Genomic DNA, 24581 nt, shown 5'->3' on the forward strand with positions numbered 1-24581 from the left:
TTTCTTCTTCTTTTTTTTCTGGTATATCTAGTTGTGAATAGGGTGAGTGTAACTGTTGATTGATTTATCCTCCTCTCACCCCTTTGTCCTCCCGATCGTCATTATAGTTTTGGTACTACTAATGTACGTTTTGATTTATATAGTCATGTATTTATTTTATTTCAGGCAGATAGCTGTGATCTCAAATTTTCGAATTCCTAACCTACTTACAGTACAACAGACGTTCTCTCTCTCTCTCTCTCTCTCTCTCTCTCTCTCTCTCTCTCTCTCTATTTCTCTCTCTCTATTTCTCTCTCTCTCTCTATTTCTCTCTCTTTCTCTCTCTCTCTCTTCTCTCTCTCTCTCTCTCTCTCTCTCTCTCAAAAGCCTTGGACCCTTCCCATCAATCAATTAATAAATATATCTATCTATCTATCTATCTATCTATCTATCTATCTATCTATCTATCTATCTATCTATCCATGGCTGCTTATCCCTCCTCGTTTTCTTTCGTAGAACGGGAATACCTGCTAGTTAAAGTTATTTATTATTTCTATGTATAGATATATGAAAGAACGACAAGTAAAAAAAAATAATAATTAAGAAATGCAGTAAAACTACAGTAGAAATTGTAATGTAGGCCTCAAACATAAAATATTAAAGTAAGATTGTTTATACCGCATAAACTGGACTACTGCTACGGTCCTCCATCTTTGAATTTGAGTCTAAGAAACGAAAACAACGAGGTCCAATTTCATACACACAGCCTATACACACGTAATTAACTTTACTCTGCAGTTATCGGGACACCGCAATTTTTGGCATACACTCGCGGTGTGTATAGCGCTGTGTGTCTTAACGACAAAATCGCTCCGTTGCAAAGACCAACTCATTTCTTGGAAAAAATTTGTCAGGTGATCTAAAAACTGGCGGGAAGTCTGGTTTTGACATCAAAACATTATCAGGACGTCCACTTAACGGGGTGTGTCCACTTAACGTGAGTGTGCAAACATGAAATTGTCCCGTTAACGTAGCAAAAACACAAACACACACACACACACACAAACAAACGGTTCACCCTTTAACATCGAACATACATCACTCTGGTGGAGTTTGTGGTTCACTAACAGATTGAAAATCCACATAAATCATTAGTTGTTGTTGCAGTATACTTCTTCCCTTTAAAATGAATTCAAAGTTAAGTTTTCGTAATGGTTCAGAGAGGAACATCATAAGACTACATACCACTAAATGAATACGGAAAAAACCTATTTTAATATAAAGCTATATTGAGTATGGGGAGATGTGACATCGTAAGTGATTACAAATAAGATTTTTAGCATAATGAAAATAGTGACAACGTTGGGAAAATGTCATGCCAAAACACAATCCTGTCAAAAATTTTAAAACATGAAATAGAATTTATGCTTTTACCTCCTTGAATGCTTATGAGTATGAGTCATTATTTTAAACTATTTTGAAACTACGTCTCTTTTCAATAGAAAAAAAAATAATTATACTAATAGATTCATTTGATATGAACTAAATTTTTCTTTATACATTAACTTTAAGCTACTTCAAATACTATTTATCCATTACACAATATCATGGAAATCGGAAAAATAATAGACATAAAACAAATTTGAACATAATGAAAAATGCCTTGAATGGCTACATGTAGGCAGCCCAACCCAAATACATTTGACAAAGGAGCTTCTCATCTGTTGCTTCCTGCAAAATGAAGAGAAATTGGGGAAAGATTAAGAAAGCAGTGCAGTCTACTTCAAGTCAACACATCACGACCATAAAAGCTTATCGAGTTTAATCAAGGTTAACTTTATCTGAATTTATGGAAACATATGTAGAGAATCAAATATTTGAGTGTATAAAATAGTATCTGTCCCTTACCAATGGAGACAATTCATATGGAACTTCATTTGCATTACGGATAGTTAGTATTGGTTGTAATTTATTGTCATAATATTTTATGATGAGTTTGAATTCAACAATGACAGTATATAATCCATGTATGTTTAGTAAATAATGAAGCCGGTGAAACATGATGAACATGTCAACATTCAGTTATGTGATCCACATGCCAAGTTTATATGTCAACAACTTTATAATACCTGTTGTGCTAGAGTTAGGCACCATCATGTCTGTCAACATTGTCAATGTTCGATTTACAAATTGTGATATGATCACAACAAGTGATTGTCTTAATGTAAGTGAGCAGTATGGTAGGTAATGAACATCCTCAGGCAGAGTACTTGTACAAGCCCAACACAACCTCATCTGCTTCTATTTTACTCACATTAACAATCTCACACACACAACACCTTGACGGTTTAAAAACTAATCTTGACTTAAATTAATGTAAAAAAAGGACTAATAAAGAGAAAATTACTGAAACTGTATAAAATGGAGCAGCTGTAAAAGTAGTCACCAACCTGAATGAGGTAGTTGACATGGCCTTCAATGGACAGAGGCAAACATCTAGGCTTGGTCTTTGTTTTCAAAATTCCTTTCATTCGATGTTCTATGTTTTGAACATGATTTAGAGCCTTTTTTTTAAAAAAAGTAAAAAAATGAAACTTTTATCTTTTCTAAGATGATCAGACAAAACAATGCAAACAAAGATTGACGTGTTTTCTTCTTTTTAGTCAAGATTCAAGGGAAAGAATGTATGTTTCAAAAAAAAAACAACAAAAAATTATTTTAAATGATGGTAATAATAATAAGAATAATTCCTTTTCAAAGCTTCATATTCAGAAAATGTCTTTACTAATTTACATAACTGGTACACAACTGTAAATAAACCATCAATAATTAAATATCACTTCCTCTTTATTTATGATGCCATTCCTTCTCCTTAACTTCTATCTTAACTACTTTTACCGGCAAATGTATGGTAGATATTTTTATTTTTTATAAAGTTATCATCATCATCATTGTTAATATTATTATTATTATTATTATTATTATTATTATTATTATTATTATTATTATTATTATTAAATATTATTATTATTATTATTATTATTATTATTATTATTATTATTATTATTATTATTATTATTATTATTATTATTATTATTATTAAATATTATTATTATTATTATTATTATTTTTTTTTGGTGTGAAACAAGGATAAAATAGAAGATCAGGACAGCTCAGTGGTAGAACATTTGCCTCAAAAGCTTTCCGGATCACCTTTTCCACCCAGCAATGATTGGGTAGCTGGATTTGTTAAAATTGGTGGAAAGACCTTTGGGATAGATTAGCATCCCATCTATAGGTAGCAAACAATTGTTTGATCCAACAGGAATCAGGATACAATACAATTTCAGAGGTATACAAGCACTTACGAGTTCATTATTGATTTCTCCTGATTCGGCAGATCTGTGGCCCTTAGAGGGTTTGCTCCATTCGACCAATGGATCGTAGATGAAAGGCTTTAGTACACTGTAGATAAAGAATAATAACACTATGACACACATAGTCCACCTCTATGCCAGTGACAGCGACAATATCAAATTCATTTTGTATAGCTCAAACACGAGATTGACTTCTAAACATAAAAATGGTATTGTTTCTCCTGTTCGTTCATTTGAAATTGGACAACATAATAAATAATTAAACATTTAGAATTGCCCGTTTCAATGGTTTTACCATGTTTGATGCACTTAACAATGCCTCATTATCCTCCAAATCTTTAGGGTCACTCTCACAATATCCATCATTTCTGATTTCAAGTACTCATTCTCACTCCAGTCGAGTAAAGTAGTTCTTTTTGTCTCACCCATGCAACACCAGGGCCTTATTAAAAAAATCTAGGTATATGTTGTTTAATGAGTGAGGCACTGTGCTGTTCGGCTATCACTTATAATAGTAGTAGTAGTAAGCCTCGCAGTCCGAATGACGCTTGCTGAGAATTGTCTGATTCAATCATAGTTGATGAGTTTAGCTGCTCTCTCCATCCATGTTGTTAATTGTTTCCATTGGTCACGGTCCTGGGTCAGAGTTTTGAGACTGTCAAGATCTTGTTGTGACTTTAGTAAGGAGGGCACTGCAATATTTCATAGTTCTTCAGGGATTAATTCAGCTTCATATGAATCCAGAAATTTCTGATATGTAGAGAGATCCCGGTTCAAGGTAGTTACTATTGATATTAGTGGTCTCCCTACATATTTGTTGCCATGAAGGCACTTATAATAGATCTCATTAAACTCAAAAAGACTTGGGGTTAAAGCAGAGACTACTGTATGGATTCCATAACAAAAAGGGCGTTTACATCAACAGATGATTTGTGGTCATAAATCTCTCTTTTAAATCATCTAAAAGACAATAAACAAAAAGTTATAATTCTTTCATTCCATTTCCAAACATCGCAATCCAAATATGTGGCATGACTAAAGGTCAACAGAAATAGACACTCTAAAAATACTAATTTTTTTTCTTTCTTGTTTAAAGCGGGTTCAATGCGAATTAAAAAATAAATGGACCTTTATTTCAAAATCATGTCTATTCACTTTCATGCAATTAAATACTCCATGACCCTTAAAAAGGGGAATTCAAAATGGAGACCAATATTTTAGTCAACGACTTTACCTCATTAAAGGATCCATTTGATCTCTGATAACTTTTAGTGTGACCTCACAGGCTCGACGAAACAGTCCTTCATATCCCATTGGACCCTGAAAAAAATTCATTATTCAGGAAATATGTAGTTGACTTTGATTAATTAGCTCCAGAATGTCCAAATGCTGGTAGACAACTCGACAAAAAAATTCAGAAGGAAAAAGGCAATAATTGATCACAGGTTTAGTTCCATTTTTTTTCTTTCTGACCCCTCTGTTCACCCAGTAGTGATTAAAAAGTTGAGTCTGTGAAATCTGGCAGAATTACTGTGTAATACATAAGTGTCCTATCAAGCAATTATTATGTTTCTAAACTCCACCTCAGCGGGACTAAAACTTTGTTGAGCAACCAATCGAGTTATTAGGATCCCCATTAAAACTGAAATTAAAATAATCAAAAGATCTTCACTGGGGATCTGACCTCCTAATCCAAAAGTGAATGTATGGCACTATCTATGCCAGCTACTATGCCATGTTTGCTTCACCTTATTTCTTATAAAGACACTGTAATCATTGTAGCTGATATAGTATTAGCTTAAATGTATTGTGAACACATTAGACTATCTTAATTATTTAAGATCAACTTCAAATAATTACGATCTAGAACTAGAATAGCCTTAATGTGGGACATAAAATGTATGATTTGAATATAAAATCTTTGATAGGAATGTGACTATAAAGTAATTTTAAAGATACACGACTTTACAAAATTAGCTTTCACTGACCAGAGCTTTGATCATGTTGTGCGTGAGTCTAAAAGGAACTTTTTCTGGCCATTCAAAAGTTTCTCCCTGAAAAATATCAGATTGTAGAGAAAAGGTTATCCCAAAAGCATAGCAATTTTTGCTGAAGTATGCGAAATGTGAAAATGAAATACATAAAAACTTGACACAAAGAACAGCACTAATAAAAAAGAAGGAAATCTTTAAAAAGTAAACTTTTAGAACTTCAGAATTTCAAACGAATTTGCCATTTCCATGTTGTTCAAATAAATAAACCATAACTAATGAAAAAATCCTATTATGTGAATTTAAAATAGATAAAAATGGGCTAAATATGATATCCATTAACCCTTCAATTATTTCTTTTTTAACTCAAACCAATAAACAAAAGCTAACCTTGTTGAACAGGCAGTTGAAGTCAACATGAACACAATCTCCTGTGGTGGAATCAAACAAAATATTTTCTCCATGTCTGTCTCCAAGACCCAGTATGTATCCAACAATACTCATCACAGCCAACGTCCTCGCATAGGAAACACGAGCGCTGTACCTAAAAATCATTTCAATGTTTCATACTTTTATTGATTTATTCAAATATGTTCATTTTATCCATATTTAGAAACATCCTATTAAAAACTTTGAAGAATTTAAAAACATTTCTTGATAATCATGTCCCATTCAAAAACATTTACTGAGATGCTTTAAACAATTTTTTATCTAGCAAATAACAATTGCGTCAATTAGACATATTATGTATTACAATGATAGCTTCATGAAAAAAAAAGTGAATAATGTCACAGATTAAAAAAAATTCAATACAGATACAGCTTCAATCATATCAAATCAAAAAATAAACACTGACATTCGGAGAATATCCTATTTTGGGTACAGAGGCTTAAAATGCTGTGAAAAAATTAAATCACGTTATCAAAAAGGCATTGCAAATGCTATTTTCTAATGTTAGTTAAATGAATAGCAATAGGAAACAAAATGGAAGTTCCATTCCATTTCCTATCGTTATTTATTTCATTGAGCTTCAAGCAGCAACATTTTCATTATATTAGTTAAAACAGGTGATACTTGCCATGAAATTGGATCAGGAAAAGTTCGCATAAACCATTCTGGGAATACTGGAGGGTGCCTGGGGAGTAGTTTCTCATTGAAGTTTTTGAGCTTTGATCTGTGAAGAGATAAATTAGGTTGGCATTTACAATAATTGCAACATTTTTGTGAGATTTTCAGTCCAAAGCCAAGAATATGCTCATGCTGAGTAATCTCTCTACGTAATCTCTTTACATTGCTGGTTCCTTTCAGGTCTCACTGTGGCCTTTGTTAACTTACAGCTTGACATTGCTCTAAAAATGACATCACAAATCAAGGTGATGATTACTAATAGAAAGTGAAAAGCGAGTTGTCGTTACCAGTGCTCATAGAAACAAATGATCCCATTGGTTTAAAGTTGAATGCAACTCACTGTTCACTTCCTTTATGTGGTCAACACCTTGTAATGTGACGTAATCTTTTGGCCAGTGTCTCGCAAAACTTGTGACCAATCCATTTCCATTTCTGAGTTCTGATAGATTCTCCTATTGGATTCTGGTTCTTTTGGCTACTTCTTTCCAGGCCACCTGACAAAGAGGCAATTTTAGTTGCTCATGAAACAAATAATAATTAGACAACTTTACATCTATTGTCAACCATCTAATCATTTTCATATGCTCATAGTGCCGTGGAAAAATCTAAGGTAAACGTTCTAGGGGAAGACAATGAAGCATGTTACTGACTCAGCTGAAGGATTTCACTGGAAAGTCAACTGGTGAACTGACAGAATCAGCGAGAGACAGACATCTATGGAGAGATATAACTCATGAAGCATCCAAAGCCTGGGGCAGGTAAGGAACACTAGAAGTGTTGTGTCAGGTGGCATTCACTGTCATAATAATACAACACGAAATATAATTTGTGACTTACTCGACAGATGACTGCAGTGTTGGCATAACAGATTTCAGTTCTCTACCAGACATATAGAGACCCTTCTCCTTGTACAAACCCACCAAAATATGCCTGAGGCCAGTCGTGTTGTTGACCCATTCCACCAAGCCACATTCCTCATTCAAGGGAGTTACAGTCTGAAATAATGACAAACAAATATAGATTAAAGCTCACCTTTATAAATACTGTTTATCTTTCTCAGCTATGATAACCTTCTGTATAAAATGGAGTTCCATGATATTTAAACTTTATTTCCATAAAATACATGTTGTGACTCATAACAGGAAAAATGACACAAATTCTCACTTTGAACATGATTATGAAAATCAATCTTCAAAACTCAGCAAATCTAAAATTACATGTGTATTTAAACCATTGAAGCCAACTAAAAGATCATTGTCTTAATCTGAAGAAAATAATTGAAAAGAAGACGCTATTTAGCTTTATAAAACCTTTCAAACTCACATATGTTCGAATTAAAAGTCTTCTTCTTCTGGATTCAGCATCTCTGCGTAGGAATTTGTTGACAATGGCATTGAACTCCATTAACCTGCAATCTTTACGTAAATCATCCTGTTTACGAAGAAAACATTAAAATTTTTTTTTTAAAGGAGATGTGCAAAATTCCTGAGCAGTATTCTATTCACTTTGAACACAAATCTAAATCCAAGTCGTTTTGATGGAATTTTTCTGAATCGGAAAAATAAAGCTAATATTCTGTCCACTCTGTATCATCACAAAAACTGGCATAATCATTTTTTCAACACAATTCACAAAAATCTGAAAGTGGTTGAATAAGGTTAAAAAAAAATTACCTTATAAGTTGAATTGATTTTTTAAAAAGAAATTTCATGAACAAGTTAATGTACATCACTCACAACAAAGTTAAAAAGTAAATTGCACTGAATTGCTGATGGCTGGTGTTGAAATGAGGGGTTTCGGGATTAAAATACTTTGCATGGGTCAGTAAGTACATTGACATTGCATCAAAGAACAGATGACAAAACAAAAGTTTAACGTTTTAAACAATTTTGATGGCTGAGTCCATACTGTATTTTGTCTTGTCACATATTATCACACAAAACTCAGGTGTCTGGCTTATACATAGTAGAACAATAGAGTAATAGCAGTAGGACAGTGATTTAACATGAGACATTTAATATACAAAATTTGGTCAAACAAGGGAACGTAATGAGACAGCGTGAAAAGCACTGAGCATCAAGTATAATAGACATCTTATCTGAGAGTAGACATTTTCACAAAATATCATGAAAGAGAGGAAACTGGCACCAATGCATATCTTTAATTATCCTCATTATAATTTCATAGTAGCTAATGGCTCAGAAATCTACATCTATTAACCCCTTGGACAGGCAATAAATATCAGCCTGTGTAATTTAGGTTAATTGTCCTACCAATTTTCTTTTTCATTTTTTTTTCACGTTCAAAGTTTCCCGTGAATGTTATTTTTATTAATTTTCATTTCATTTGGTAGTGTATAATTTCCAAATTCCAAAATTTTTTCTATCCCATTTACCTTTGGTTTACACATCATAACGTAGTGATTCCCATCGCTTCCAATCATGGTTATCTTTTTTGGCTTTTGCAGAGACACAATGACCTCAATCTTTGAAAAAAAAAATCATTATTCTAAAGCTGATACTTAAATATATTAAAAGACACTTTGGATAATAAGTAAGGAATGCATAATATGGATTCAAAAGTTTATTTTTAGGCAATTGCCAAAATAACTCATACAAGAATATAATATTTTCATCAACAAATCAAGTAAGTAAAATCAATAATAAAGCAAGGCAAAGAATGAGTGAGAAATATGTAAATATAAAAATAAATAATAGACTATTTGAATGAATATTGATGAATGAATGAATTTATGAAGGAATTAATCATTTGATTAATTAATAAATGAATATACCGTATCCCCAAATCCTTTCAAGTAGACTTGATTTTCAGTAAATGGGTTGTGATTGGCCATCTTTGCTGGTGCTGCAGGTAGCCTGACGGTTACAGAAGACTGGAGAGGAAGGAGAATCTGGCTGAAATTGCTAGAATTGGAGGGAAAACAAAAAACATTTTATATTGTAGTCAATAGTATAAAGAGCTTTGAGAGAAAACATTTTTCCTGCTTAAACAAGGAATCATCTTGTCAAAGTGAAACTCTAAATCTTGAAAGGGATATCTATTTAACTTAACTTGACCTTTTATATAGTGCAATATCCAGTAAACATGTTCAAAGTGCTTTACAAGGTGTCCCTAGTCAACAGCAACTTAACATATAGGATGAGACATGACGCCTGTAAGGCAATACTACCATTTTTCCGACAGACATAATGACAACACTGTTGACGACCAGGCACTCATTTTACACCTGAGTACGATGACAGAATATGAGTAAATGGCCTTTTTCAAGAACTCAGCTATGAGCTGCTCAAAGGGAGACTTGAACTCATGACCTTCTAATCTGAAGGCGTGTGTCATACCACAAGACCACATAGCCTCATAGATATAATCAGCTAATATGACGTATTATGGACTTGATGTCAATTAGATAACGTTTCAAACCAATTTGTAAATGTCAAGCTTGACAGACCATTATCAGTGATATAGTTCAAGTCAATTAGGCAAACTAGTCTCATTCAATACTTTCTCATGGTGAGTCAATTTACACAGGTTAATCACGCAACTTAATACACTTCACAGTAATCTGTTTCAGGGTGAATAAATACCAACAAACAGATTGACAATAACATTGTTCAGTTTTTAGTTTAGTTTAAAGAGGTTTAATGGTGCTTGCAAAACATATGGGTCATTTAAGAGACAGGAAAAGTAAGACGACAGTAACAATGTCATGACTTAAACACAAGCTATTTTATTGAAGAGATGTAATGAATGTAGCTGAATTTAACTCACTCAATCCTAGAGATTTTCGCTACCTTTCAAAATTGGAAAATATGTATTAAACATGAGCATGTACATAGATAGTTTTATTCAACTACCATTAACATGCATAAACTAAAAACATTAGCTTTGATACTACGCCTATAATTTTTCTCAGAAAAATGTAATAAATAGGCATGGGGTAAAAGTAACCCGGGTAAACTACGGATACAGTCGGTGTTAGGGATGAGTGAGTTAAGATTCCTACTACAATGTTCACTGGATTCAAATAGATTCAAATCACCTGTCTTCCAGCAGTCGTTTGAGAGGTTTGAACATCTGATTGAGACTGACAGTAGTGACAGAACCAAAGTCTTTTTCACACAACTCCAAAAGGCGCTCTGTCAATTTTTTCCCATCCTTTTTTTCATAAATGGAAATGTAGGATTATTAATAAAAAAAGCAATTGAATATAGCTTGTCTTACCAAAAACTAGTATCTTTAATACTATGAATTCGTTGAAGGATCATAAACAGAAGGAGGGGTTTCTTATAAATTAAATGAACGAAATTCTTATTTAAGGAACCGTAGAATGATTTTTAAAATATAACCATTTAACATTAAAGAACAAATCTGGTCTCTTTTCATAAACAATTTTTTATCATTTATTTTATGAGCCTTGTCAGTAGTTTGATGAATTAATTATTATGAAGAAAAAGGAGGAGTGGGAAGGATAAGAAAAGAAGGAGGAGGAGGAGGAAAGAGGAAGAGGAAAAGAAGAAAAAGCAGAAAAAGAAAAAGAATAGAAGGAGGAGGAGGAGGAGGAGGAGGAGGAGGAGGAGGAGGAGGAGGAGAAGAAGATAATTTATTAAAATACCTGGATAAACTTGGCCAAATTGTTCTTTTTAGATCTGGGAAACAAAGGTAAAAGGCAATTTTCCAAACTATCTTTTAAATAGACCCCTTATCCAACGCCCCTCTGCTGCTGCCCTACTATTACTACTACTACTACTAGTACAACAACAATTACTACTACTACTACTACTACTACTGCTACTACTACTACTGCTACTACTATTATACAAAAACTCCACTATTTCACAGTTATGCATCTCAGACATGTATGATCAGGATTAATTGTTGTGATCTATAGGCACGCCCACCACAAAGTGCCAACGGGACCCGACGATAGATTCATCGGTAAACCGATGGGCGGAGTTAGACAATGATCGCCTTACCCTCGGAGTCCATTGGGAAATGCCACTGCAAAGAGTCTATTAATTGGGGCTTAGCACCTGTTGAATTCCAAATATAGAAGAATTTGGCAAAAATTTCCACTAATACCATTACAGGATTTTATCACGTTTTTTGTCTAATTTATTTCTTGTTATATATTTTTCTCATTTTTTCTCTTCAAGTCAGTCCAACAAAATTAATAAATCACTATAATCACCAGATCCAGACTGACAACAACCTGTCAAAATTTACTTAATTAAAAAAAATTTATCTCATAAAACTTTTCTATGAATGGATATTTTTATCAACCAAATTTACTTTATTCAGACAAGATTGTACAAAGTTTAAAGATAATGTTGATGATGTCTTACATGGCAGTGGCAAATATTTGCTGACATCTCTTCACACGCATTGGGTATGATGACTGGTTGAAAAAAGAGAAATGAGACATGCAAGTTTAAATTCCTTTCATTAACGAGTAAAGCATAGATGACGATACTGCATGAGCTTAAAGGCAATTCATGATATTTAATGTAGACTTTAAACATCATTATTAACCTTTATTTCTGTCTATGATAAATCATGTAAAAAAACAAAACAAAGCAAAACATAAAAACAATATTCTTTTGCTGAATTAAAAATAAAATTAACGACCTTTATATGATAAACCCCAGATTTCATAACCCCACTAGGCATAAACATTAAAAAATGGATAAGGTGACATCAAATCTAAGTATAATGCTAAACGTTTATAAAAAATAAAATAAATGAGATCCCTTTGCATAAAATTATCACAGCTTATAGTGAGATCTTTATCAAATCTCATTGAACAGTTTAAAGATGAGAGTTGAGAGCAAAAAAAAAAAAAAAGAGAATTATTAGAACATTTCGAAAACATCAAAGAATACGAGAACAAAGTATTCACCTTGGACACAGCCATTGTCATCCACATGGCTTGTTGTGGGTATTGAACCAATAAGTCAGCTATCAAGGTCTATATTATATACAAAAAAAAAAAAAGAAAAAAAAAGACAACATAAATCTAAATGTGATAGAAGTACTGGAGTAAAGTATCAACATGAAATGGATTGAAATATAGGCATATTATTTAAATGGGTTCATTTTCAAAAACTTGACATCTGATATTCGACAAGACGATAAAAATTTTAGTAAAAATAGATGAATAAAATGTCCTCAATTTTGGAAGCAAACTTATAGATTTAAATGAAATAGAGAACATTTCATAGCTAAACATTTGGTTAATTTGCCAATAAAACTGATGATAAGTAGACTTAAGAAAATTAAGATTTTAGGAGTTACATTAATTGAACGAAATTGAATATTTCGACCTGCAGCTGTTGAAATACATCAGGCTGAGCATGACATATTCTGGAAATAAGTTGTGGGAAGGCTGTGAACATCTGGTATGGGGCTAACTCCTTTGCCAACTGATTTATGGTCTGATATAGAAGAAATTTCAGTAACAATTGTGATTTACTTTCTTTTGAAAGATAAAAAAATATAAAAAATAAATTATATGCACATTTTCTATCAGTGCTTTCACATGATTTCACAAAACATCAAATATTCTCCTTAGTTAGCTATATAAAACCAAAATAATCAATTCATACAGAGCAATGCTAGGCATCCTTTTCATATGTGTGCAAAGTGCATTGCAATACACGAGGACAATTCGCTGGGATCAGTTTTGCAATCATTGTTACTCGCTCTATCCGTGATCATACTCTACATTGCTCAACCTTGTTTTGAACATGATATAAGGTCTTTGACATGATGATTACGATTCAGACATCTGACAATCTTATATTTTACTGTTGGTCAGCTACAAAACCGTCTCCATCGGATTTTCAATATCTTCTTAAACTTATCTATTATGACATAGCTATTGGACAATCTGTAAAACTTTAATAGACTGTATTTTCTAATGCACATTTTCTACTCAAAGGCAAATTTAGACAGCTTTTAGATTTCTATTTATCGACAGGATGGGGGAGGGGGGATGATAACCCCATTGGTACTGTTCTAGACTCTCAAAGAATGGGACACATATTAAGTTCAATTCAGGTTATTTTTTTGACCCCTCTGATCAACATTGACTGGGTAGCTGAGTTCGTTACTTCTAGCAAAAATTATGTTACTAAGACCAACCTCCTATCCAAAAGGTAGCAAGAAATTGTTACTGTCTGTTTCATGCTACAGTAACCAGGAAATCACATAATAGAACCTTTCTTAACATGTAGCCAATTTTTGCTTGTAAATTTCATTCAACAGCCTAAGAGTAGCCACACTAAGGACTGAAGTACTTACTATATTGATACGCTTTAAAATGGTCTGTTGAATCTGTAGCTTTGGTGTAAGTTTAGCTTTGCCTAGTTTTTCAGACTCCGCCACCATGGTGCCATAATCCAGCCAAAGGCTCAACAGACGAGGCATTGACTGGTAGATGTGCTCATTGCCATACTTCAGGGAGAAACCAAAATTCTTCACAACGTATATGATGAATTCCCTTGAAATAATTGGATAAAAGTATAAATTTTTAAAAACCTAAAAAAAATAAAACCCTAACAAAACCCTAGAGCATTTATATTGTGTCATGTCCACTAAACGTGTTCAAAGCACTTTACAAGGGTTCCTGAGCCAACAGAAACACTTATCATGTAGGACAAGACATGACGCCTGTTAGGTCATATTACAAGTTTTTGCGACAGAGACAACACTGTTAACAGCCACATATTCATTTTACACCTGAGTACAGTGAGAGGATGTGAGTGAAGAGCCTTTTCCAAGGACTCAACTCTGCACTGAGCAAGGCTCGAACCCAGGACCTTCTGATCCGAAAGCGAGTTTAATACCACAAGACCACATAGCCGCATGGTGTGTACTTATTCCTTTTGAGTTAGAGTTTAAAAAATCAACGTTTATGTTTGATGGACATGACGTTTCGGGGAAAATCCAGAAAATGGTGGGTAAGGAGAGAGTTAAGTCAGTAAGTCAGATAACAGATTTTAATAAAAAGTAATAACTAACTGTTGCTTACCTGTTGTAAAAGACAGTTAAAATTTCTAATTAGACAATGAATTCCATGTCAAAGACATTTAATTTCTTGAGAAAATCACCTTATCAAAACTGCAAAATCAATAAAATAATCTATGTAGAAGAGCATCGCTTTCTTTTTTTTTTTTTTTTAAAGGTGCTGAACTGAAGAGAAAAATAACTGATTCATAATTTTATTAATAAACATGCATCTTTATTATTTTCCTAATTAGGGCCTGAAAATATTAATTGAATATCAAGAAATATATGATACTAAGGTTGGATGATGATGATGAGCATGATGATGATGATGATGGTAATGACAATGATAATGACATGATAATAATTCCTCTCAATCGATCTGATTTAGAAGCAAAATCCCCCCCCCCCCTCTCTCTCTCTCCAATTTCTAAAATACACACCCTTGTTTCTCCCCTCGCTCTTTGTCATCGATAATGGTATTCATTATCCTGTCATAGTACTTTGCCAGATGAAAATGGCCGTCCTCCCATTCTGGGCAAATATCTGTAACATCCTTGTACTGCTTCACTATGGAGTTGGTCTCCAAGTGTGAGGTCTCCTCACTGTATTTGCCATACAGCAATAGGGACTGAAAATAGATAGCTTGGGTCAGATGAAGATTGTAGAGACATTTATTATATCTGCTATCAATCAATCAAGCTCACAGAAGCTTTCTTTTAGTTGTTACGAATAATTGCATATACACACACACACACACACAAATAAACACACAATTACTATAGACTGAGTTTTTATATAGCACTAGTTAATATATTATGAATTTAACATTACAAAATAAAAGTAGTCCTTCAGAGTCTTTAGACCCATGAAACCAGAGTTTATCCTGGTTTCTAAAGCGTAAAACATACAATAGTGCTTTGGATAGGACGATTGTCTATTGCATAGTAATTTCCACCAGATCTAACAGATCCAGCTGCCCTAATCACTGCTGGGTGGACAGGGGGATTAGAAAAAAAAAACTCAATCAGACAAGAGATCAATCTCAGTCCCTTTGCATGTGACGCAAGTGCTCTACCAACTAAGCTATATCGAGACCTCCAAACATTTTTCAAAACAGCTTTTTAAAGTCAAGAAAAAATTTTTAACGATTTTTTTTAAAAATATAGAAATAATTAAAAACCCCTCCACTTGAATAATGTTGAACGTCTTCAGAAAAATTCAATTTCTGGCATTGAGTTCACTCAGACATAATACAAAATGACGGCAGGAAGTCACATGTCAACATCTGAGATATAAAGGTCATATACTAAAGTGGAACAGTTGGCATGCCAGGTTGGTACCAAATTGAAAGGTCTGGAGTTCAAACTGAAGTTAGAATACCTGAAAGGTCTGCTCGTAATGAACACATTTTGCATGCAATTATTTTCATTCTTGAAACCCAGTTTTTGAAATTTGCAGAGAAAATAGAAAATGCTACATTAATTTATCATTTTTTAAAAACCCAATCACAAAATGCCATACTTCAGCATAGACTTGTCGTTGCCCTGCATCCAGGTCCTCTCTCCTGTTACTCTGTGAAATGCTGCCAAAATGATCCGCAATTCCCTTGTCAAGACATGAGATGGCTGCATCATTCTCACCCTGAGATAAAGATATAGAGATGGCAATTGATTGCTTTTTCTTGACATGAATCTAAAACTAGATAGAACACTCTGTGTTTAGAATTGATATGATATATCTCACTCATCTAATACGTCTTTTATTTCTTGACAGGGGCTAACCTCAAGTTTCAGTTAGAAACGTAGGTATTTAAAAAAGGTATATTTTTGACATTCTTGGGTATTAGAGGCGTTTGAGAAAAAGATCATGGAATTCTATTAAAGAGGTGTGCAGAAGCAAAAGAAAGCAAAATTGTTTCCCTGTACCTAGTCTCAGAAAGTGCGATAGTAATTTTTAAAAACTTGACAGTATTACTCAATTTGATTAAGTATGTTGGTTTATGTAAAGAAGAAGAAGAAGAAGAAGACAATAACAATAATAATAATAATAATAATAATAATAATAATAATAATAATAATAATAATAATAATAATAATAAGAAGAAGAAGAAGAAGAAGAAGAAGAAGAAGAAGAAGAAGAAGAAGAAAAAGAAGAAGTATATGATTTTCTTTAACATCAAAAAAAAATTTGAACATAAAAATAAGTATTACCTTCTCCCACAACCATTTAGCCTTTTCTAAGAAGAACTCAGTCAAATGATAAGAGCTCGCTTGTAATAAACAACCATAAGCAGACTGTAGGTATCCAGCTCTGAAACAAACGTCAAAATAGAAATAACACGAATGAGCAATTTGGACAATTACAGATGTATCTTTAAAAAACCCTCAAAAAACAGTACTGTTCAAAATTAGAGAGCTTCAGAAAGTCGTTGACAAATCATATAGTGATGTCTTTTTAATGGTTCATTATCATTGGTCAGATTAAAGCATTCCATTAAAAAATATAATGTCCATTCCATAGAATCATTTTTAAATAAAAATTTCATAATGAGCTTCCTTAGATTCAGTTAAAATAAAAACATTCGAAACTTTTGTAAAGTGACTAACAAACCTGATTAATGAAAACATATGTAAGCATTAAAATCTTTCACTTCTAGTTAGTTGCTATTGTCTTATATCACACCAAGTATTATACACATTTGGTCCTTGATGAAAGCTTTTATAGGTGAAAAGCACAATAATATAAAAACTTACATGAGTCCTCCTCCCTCCCTCTCTCTCTCTCTCTCTCTCTCTCTCTCTCTCTCTCTCTCTCTCTCTCTCTCTCTCTCTCTCTCACACACACACACACAAGGACATAAATGCATACATTCAAACATAGATTTATAATATCAAGACTTACTTTCGGGCAACTTTGGCACTTGACAACCACCACTTTCCAATCTGCATTTCCAGGCTCACATCTCGTTCACTTTCAATAAGCGATAACAAGGTTCTTCGGAGAGTTAGTATGGGTTCTTGGGTTCTAAATGATGACTGGAAACAGAATTAACATTTAAAAATTATTTACTTAGCTGCCTATTTAAAAAAAATCCAAGTAAGCTTTTGTATCACAAGGGGGTTAAAACGACTGGCGCTGGCCTCTGTGACAATAGACCTGTGCTCATGCTCTGACAATAATGAGGGATGAGTATGAATCCTTTGCTAACCTGTATAAAGTAGCAAAGGGACTCATTAAGGAATTGTGATTCTCTCAGCTAATATTTTCACAATCTACAAAATAATTGTATTAAATGAGATTGCTTTCATCAGCTTGTTGATTATTTTTCTTCTCTTACAGAGCCAACACTATAACGCTGGTGACAAGTCCTGCGTCTTGCTGAATGTGCAAGCCATTGTTTAAATTTGTGTTGCTGTTAGTTCAACACATATCTCATTTGGCAAAGTGTTCCAATACCTTGTGATTGATCGATACTTAATAAAACGAAAGCTTAACAAATGTTTTGTACAATTAGTTTTAAAAAATGCTGTGCCCTCTTTGGTCTTGTGATGGACATTTGCATTTGGACCGGAAGGTCCTGTTATGCTCTGAACGGTGCATAGTTGAGTCCCTGGAAATGGACATTCTCTCATCGTACTCAAGTGTAAAATGAGTACCTGGCCACTAACAGTACTGACTCTGTTGGAAAAAATTGTAATATTGCCTAACAGGTGTTATGTCTCGTCCTACATGTTGGAAACTAAAAATAAATTATTTTTTTTTATGTTGTTGTGATTTTGTACCATTAAGTCCATATCAAACATGTTTCCTTAAGTTCCTCAAATTTAATAAATAATTTCATCACAAATGACATGCAATCAGCTTTTGCCATAATTTCCTAAGTTTAACACACCACACCTGTGCCATTTGGAGTCGAGACTGCCATTGTTTAAGTAGACTGGCCGTAGACATTCTCCCAACAATATCCTGCTCTTTTGTTTTAGGAGTTGGGTAGTTAACAACCACTTGGAAGAACTCTTCTATTTCGTTAATCATGTGAAGCCTGGAAATAAAAAGTAGTAGAAGGGACTAGGACAATTAACATGACGGGCAATTGTTTTATTGTGTTTTGATTCCATCATTAAGATTAAAGATTTTACATCAGTCAGGACAATAGAAAAAAAAAGGAAATATGAATGTTTAAAATTAAATTAAGAAATTATCAAGCAATTAATCTGACGAGGAACTTATCAAGAAGATATGTGATATTCAAAATATCAATATTTTTTTAAAAATGAGATAGATGCTCATTGATATTATTGGGAAAATGGCCTTCATTTATTAAATAAAAAAGTAAACACAACAAAACCCTTCAAATAATCTTCCATAAAAGTGAGAAAAGCGTACAAATGTAAGCTGTGGTCAATGAAGTAAGAAGATTTTGTGCTTCTGAGCTCTTTTGTTTCAGTGAAAAAAGAACAACATTGTTGGTCATGAAAAAGAGTTCAAGAAAGAGAAGAGTGAACATTTACAAAACTTTCAGACAAAGAGCCTAGACTGACAACTTTCAGACAAAAAACCCTAGCCTGACAACTTTCAGACAAAAAACCCTAGCCTGACAACTTTCAGACAAAGAGCCTAGCCCGACAACTTTCAGACAAAGAACCTAGCCCGACAACTTTCAGACAAAGAACCTAGCCTGACAACTTTCAGACAAAGAACCTAGCCTGACAACTTTCTGACAAAGACCCTAGCCCGACAACTTTCTGACAAAGAGCCTAGCCTGACAACTTTCAGACAAAGAACCTAGCCTGACAACTTTCTGACAAAGACCCTAGCCCGACAACTTTCTGACAAAGAGCCTAGCCTGACAACTTTCAGACAAAGAGCCTAGCCTGACAACTTTCTGACAAAGACCCTAGCTCGACAACTATCTGACAAAGACCCTAGCCTGACAACTTTCTGACAAAGACCCTAGCCTGACAACTTTCTGACAAAGACCCTAGCCCGACAACTTCCTGACATAGAGCCTAGCCTGACAACTTTCAGACAAATCTGAGCCCTAACAACTTCCAGTGTTACAAAATATCTTGCCTGAGGATGTTATCATATCCCCTGTGGTATGACCCAATTTCCATGGTGGCTGCTGACAGAGGTCCCATCTGTTCCTTCCTTGCAACATCCAGCTGTGCTATGAAATCCAGATCTTGCTATAATGTTTGGAGTATTTTTTGTTTGTTTGTTTTTTTTTAATTGAAAAAAAAAACGACAAAGGTAAAGCAAGGAAAAAATTCAAAATGACACAATAATAAAGCAAACAAATAAGCCAAAAATGTTGGATTATCAGAACATGTCTTTTTAATATTTGTTTTAATTTATAAATGTTACAACTGAAGTACTACTTTAACAAGCCTCGATTGAACGTAATCTATTTTATGCTTTTATTATATCATCTAAACCAAAATGCTGCTCATCTAGAAAAACGCAATTAAAACAAAACGAAAACAAACAAACAAATGTTATAAAGGATCAATGTTTAAAAGACAGTAGTCCCAAAAAAATTTGAGATATTTAAAAAATAATATATGATTTTAAAACATGATAAAAAGCAAGTTTATCTACCTTGTCTTTGTAAGCCATTAAGATCCGTCCAACCTGGACAGGCCATAAGGTGTTTGGCTGCTTTTCCTATGACATTAAAAAAAAACAAAAAACAAAATTACCTCAGTCATTGTTACACACTGACAAATACTATGGCCTGTTTTACATGTTATAAAACAATTGCACTTGGTAACAAGTAAACTTGAGCTTTTATATAGTGCAATATCCACTAAACGTGCTCAAAAGAAACAGAGGAGTCCTAGTGAATCAAGTTTTCCCAGTTTTTCGAGGAAGCAGTAGTTCTTCAGAGCCATAGGCTCCATGTGTTTATCCTAGTTCCTGTATTGCTTGCTACCCTTCAGACAGGATGATAGGTTATGGCAAATAACTTTCCACTAGATCAAATAAGCTTGGTTACACAATCACTGGACAGAGAGATCAGAAAATTTTGAGCACTTCTTGAGTACAAAACAAGCAATAAAAATTACTTGCCAACTTCTGGACTAGATCTGAGTCTACCAAAGAGTGCACTCGCACCAAATCTAAAATAAGACCGAATTGTATTTTGACTACTCGGTGTACAGAAGGGTGGGGGGGGGGGGGGGGGGGGGGGGGGGGAAGAGAAGTAGACAAAATACAGAATTGGATAAGATCTATCTGTATATGAATCAGAAAAATAAAACAAAATTAATAATTTTTTTCTGAAACCATTTTTGACACTTTCTAAATAAATATAATGAAAAATAAATATTAAAATTCATGAGAGCTTATGGCAGCTTCATCTAATCGTTTGCCCAAGCTGAGAATAGTTACTCTTCACAAAAAAGTATTACTTTATCATTAATCTTGCTTTTTTGTGTGTTTCAGTAATACATTAAAAACAATAGAATAAAAATGGATAAATGCTACAAACCAGTTTTAAAGCTTCATCCAGTTTATCCCAACTGCCAAGCTTCCATGCGGCTTCTATTCTATAAGCATTTAGTTGAGACGTCCACCTAGGCCTTATTTCAAAGACAAAAAGAAGTTAACAGTATAAGTATAATCTTGTACAAAGAAACAAAGCTACCACTATTTACTTTCAGTCTTACTACAATGAATATCAACATTTATCCAAAATTATATAGAATCTGATTTCATTTGTTTTTAAGGATTTTAAGGTGCTTGCAACACATTTAGGTCATATCAGCGCCAGTAAAAAGGAAGAAAATGGGAAAGTAAAAAAATTATAGAATTACAAATAAAGAAAATCTGATATAATGGGGGATTGGTTCAAATAGGGAACAGATGTAGATTCAAAGAGCACACCATCAATGTACTTAGTTTGAGATCACCTTAAAGTCTCATCCAGACATAAGCACAGGATCCAAATACATTCAAATATTTACAAGATATGTTCAGAGATGATTTGCAAGGAAAAAAATATATCACCTCCCAAAATAAACACTAAACATTCGACTGTTTCCCTCTCAGTCAAGGACTCCAGCAAGGGCAAGGACAAAACCGAGTAATCCTATTCCAAGACAAGGACAGATAGCAAATCAGAAAACATATAGGGGACTAGAAGACACAACAAGTGACCTACTCCCCTCTACGGGAGGTCAATAGACCCCACCCAGTAATATGATTTGAATACACTTACATTCACAATGGCTTATATAATATTACCCCCAAAAAATTAAGCAAAGAAATACTGCAAGTTACCTATCAGCAAGAATGCCAGCAGTATGAATCAAGGCCTTGTTAGGTTGTGCCAAATCAATTAGGCTTCGTAAAAGGCCGTGATGGTGAGATATCTCCTCTGACTCCATTTGGATGGCTCTTTCATAGCATGCTTGGGCATCTTGTTGCTGGCCTGTAGTATGAATTGAATTGGATTGGATTACCTATATCAAGATGGACAATGATCTAAAGTACACTTAACATGCTGAAATGAATAATTATATCTTATTTATTTGATTTCCGGGCAGCGGTTATCACGATTAAAAAAAAAAAATTAGTTAAAGCATGGTAAATAAAACAATGCTTTGAGCGCTTTATAATTTTAAAAATTTGTAATTCAAACTGCATGGCCAATATTAACAAAAGTCTTACCAAGAAGAAATAAGAAGAGTGAAGCTGTATGTTATTTCTAATCATAATTTTAAAAATGCAAAGCGTTCTATGAAATGAATGTCCAAATACCTAAACTTTGGTGAGTGAGTATCTGTTGCATGAGAGTTGGCTGTGACTGTCTAATGGCCGACACTCCCAGCACTCCATCAGGTTCATCCATAGACATGTAAAGACGCTTGAATAGAATAACAATTAAAAATTATTCGTGTAAATTTTGACCTTTTAAAAATTTATTTTAGTTTCATTAAAAAAACAATAACAAAAAAAAACAAAAAAATAAAATAAAAGAAAGAAACAAACCAACAGAATAAAAAACAAAACAGATGAAAACGTGGAGTTCCAGTGCAAGGATGAAATTATCCAATGGTTATACAATGTACTAACAAACTAAAAGAACAGTTGCCATTTGAGAAAACTTGATGGATGACTAGATCTTGCAGCGTGGCCATCGAACTGTAGTGCAGGGTACTGCATACTTGAGAATTATTAACATCACATTGTTATTATTAATATTAGTATTATTACTACTATTATTCATTTCACATCACATTCTTATAATATGATTTTTCAAAACCAATGTAAATGTCATGATTTTCTATAGCATACTTGTTCATTGTACAATTATTTCAAAATAGTCATATAATATTTTACAAAATCATAATTCATCACCTGCATGAAATCCAGATGTTCTTGGATGTTTCCACTGCTGTTAACAAACACCTCAAAATGTCTCAATGCTCTTGCATATGCTTTACAATTATAACAAGCCTCTGAAAGCACCTCTTGAGGAATTTTGTTCAGAAAGCCGTTGACGGACTGATAAGCAGTGTCTTTCTCATATACAGCCACTGAAGAATTCATGAAAGTAGAAAAATAAATCAGAATTAAATACTTTGTTTTATCCGTCGCCTGACCCAGGTATTGTTTCACTTTCAGAACCAAATTGCTGACTTACTAAGGCATCTTAAACTTTTAGTTTCCTTCTGGCTAACTGACTTGACTTATGCCTCTTGTGCTCCTGGCAAAGCATAGGGTCTCAACAGCACTCTTTCATCTTCTTCTGTTGTTGGCACAGACCTTTGCCTCACTACGGGTAAGATTGAAGATGCACAAATCTTGGTGAAGACTACTCCTCCAAGTCTGTTTTGGATGATGCCGCTTCCTCTTGCCCTATGGGTTCCATTCGAGAGACTGCTTGGTTATACTACAGGGCTCTTTCCGCAGGGTATGGCCAACCCATCGCCACTTTCTGCATCTGACCTGGACATCATTTGCTCTTGGTTTGTCAAACCATTTCAACTTGAGGATTTGTTAAAGAAAAAAGTTTGTATCTTGGCTGATGTGGTCAAGATTGTCTGCCAAGTCTCTGACCTATAGAGCAGGACTACTTTAACATTAGTGTTAAATATTTTAAGCTTGGTATTTGTGGATATGCTGGAAGCTTTCCATATTGGTTTCAAGTTTCCTTATCTTAAATTTCTCAACACCAGGAGGCGTATAAGGCCTGGAAGTTTTCCTTCCATTTCATCCGGTCCTTTGCTAGAGTCATGGCCCTCTGCCAGGAGTGTCATCCAATTTCATTCCTATCTTTTCCACGATCCGATCCTGCGCCATGTTGTTTTGGGCTGTCCCATATTACTGCAAAATTATTCTTTTCCCCTCTCCTCAAGACATGCCAATTCAATTCAATTTCACCATTTCCTTCCCGCCACCCACACTAACTTTCTCTGCCTCTTCCAATTCCATATCCTCTCATTTCTTACATAGTGTTGCTTTCTTATTCTCAATAATATTCTCAAGCATTTATTTTGGAAGGCGTCCAGTTTCCTTTCTTCTTCTTTTTTTAGCTTCCATGTCAAAGTACCATAAAAGAGTACAGAAAGGATTAACGTTTAAGACAGCTAATTTGTAGTTTCACTACATATGAATTACCTAATATATACTGTAAAGCTTCAGGAAACCAACATAGCTTTTTTTCTCTATGATAGTGTCTGAGTAAGTTGTAATTTAATACAGACATATAGAATCAGTGCATTGTTGGGTGCAACAAATGACATTTGTCTATAATAAGATCATAATCAACATGAAGCAAAGCAACAAAACTATGTTATTCCACCAAATTTGTTGTCCTTTTGAGGGTACTTAAATTAAAAATACCACTAAGACTTACCTAAGTCAAGCCTCGATTTTTGCCATTCTCACTTACAGTGTCTTTTTTTAGAAGAAAAGAGACTATAAAGTCATTTGTAGTATTATATAGTAAAGCGTATTGTGCATAAATGCTCTATTAACAACAAAAATAGACACTATTAATAGTCTAACGCCGGGTCAGGATAGTTAATCAAACTGGTCTCATTGAATTGATTTAAGCCAGTAACTTTTA

General features: G+C 33.8%; 1 protein-coding gene across 2 annotated transcripts in view; it reads right to left on the bottom strand.

Moving 5' to 3' along the window:
- LOC144964923 (serine/threonine-protein kinase ATR-like) overlaps nt 1-24581 on the bottom strand; it is a 68094-nt gene continuing 43513 nt past the window's right edge. Inside the window, exons 43-70 of one of the 2 annotated variants that reach the window (XM_078899714.1) lie at nt 22868-23046; nt 22268-22373; nt 21788-21938; nt 20997-21087; nt 20105-20170; nt 19577-19692; nt 18401-18545; nt 17405-17538; nt 16714-16813; nt 16025-16144; nt 14944-15131; nt 13796-13994; nt 12817-12927; nt 12393-12461; nt 11839-11891; nt 11109-11142; nt 10536-10651; nt 9270-9399; nt 8871-8960; nt 7799-7906; nt 7313-7470; nt 6426-6521; nt 5738-5891; nt 5345-5410; nt 4591-4676; nt 3348-3444; nt 2430-2543; nt 1-1710 (exon numbers count right to left, since the gene is read on the bottom strand). In XM_078899714.1, the coding sequence (XP_078755840.1) occupies nt 1651-1710; nt 2430-2543; nt 3348-3444; nt 4591-4676; nt 5345-5410; nt 5738-5891; nt 6426-6521; nt 7313-7470; nt 7799-7906; nt 8871-8960; nt 9270-9399; nt 10536-10651; nt 11109-11142; nt 11839-11891; nt 12393-12461; nt 12817-12927; nt 13796-13994; nt 14944-15131; nt 16025-16144; nt 16714-16813; nt 17405-17538; nt 18401-18545; nt 19577-19692; nt 20105-20170; nt 20997-21087; nt 21788-21938; nt 22268-22373; nt 22868-23046 (3137 nt within the window). In that variant the 3' untranslated portion in view covers nt 1-1650. Of the gene's footprint in view, nt 1711-2258; nt 2544-3347; nt 3445-4590; nt 4677-5344; nt 5411-5737; nt 5892-6425; nt 6522-7312; nt 7471-7798; nt 7907-8870; nt 8961-9269; nt 9400-10535; nt 10652-11108; nt 11143-11838; nt 11892-12392; nt 12462-12816; nt 12928-13795; nt 13995-14943; nt 15132-16024; nt 16145-16713; nt 16814-17404; nt 17539-18400; nt 18546-19576; nt 19693-20104; nt 20171-20996; nt 21088-21787; nt 21939-22267; nt 22374-22867; nt 23047-24581 lie in introns of those variants that run through there. The other variant, XM_078899713.1, reaches the window with a different exon arrangement.

This window comes from Berghia stephanieae, chromosome 2 (assembly GCF_034508935.2).
Source record: "Berghia stephanieae isolate SIO BIC M18660-M18661 chromosome 2, UCSD_Bste_1.3, whole genome shotgun sequence".
Lineage (NCBI taxonomy): Eukaryota > Metazoa > Mollusca > Gastropoda > Nudibranchia > Aeolidiidae > Berghia > Berghia stephanieae.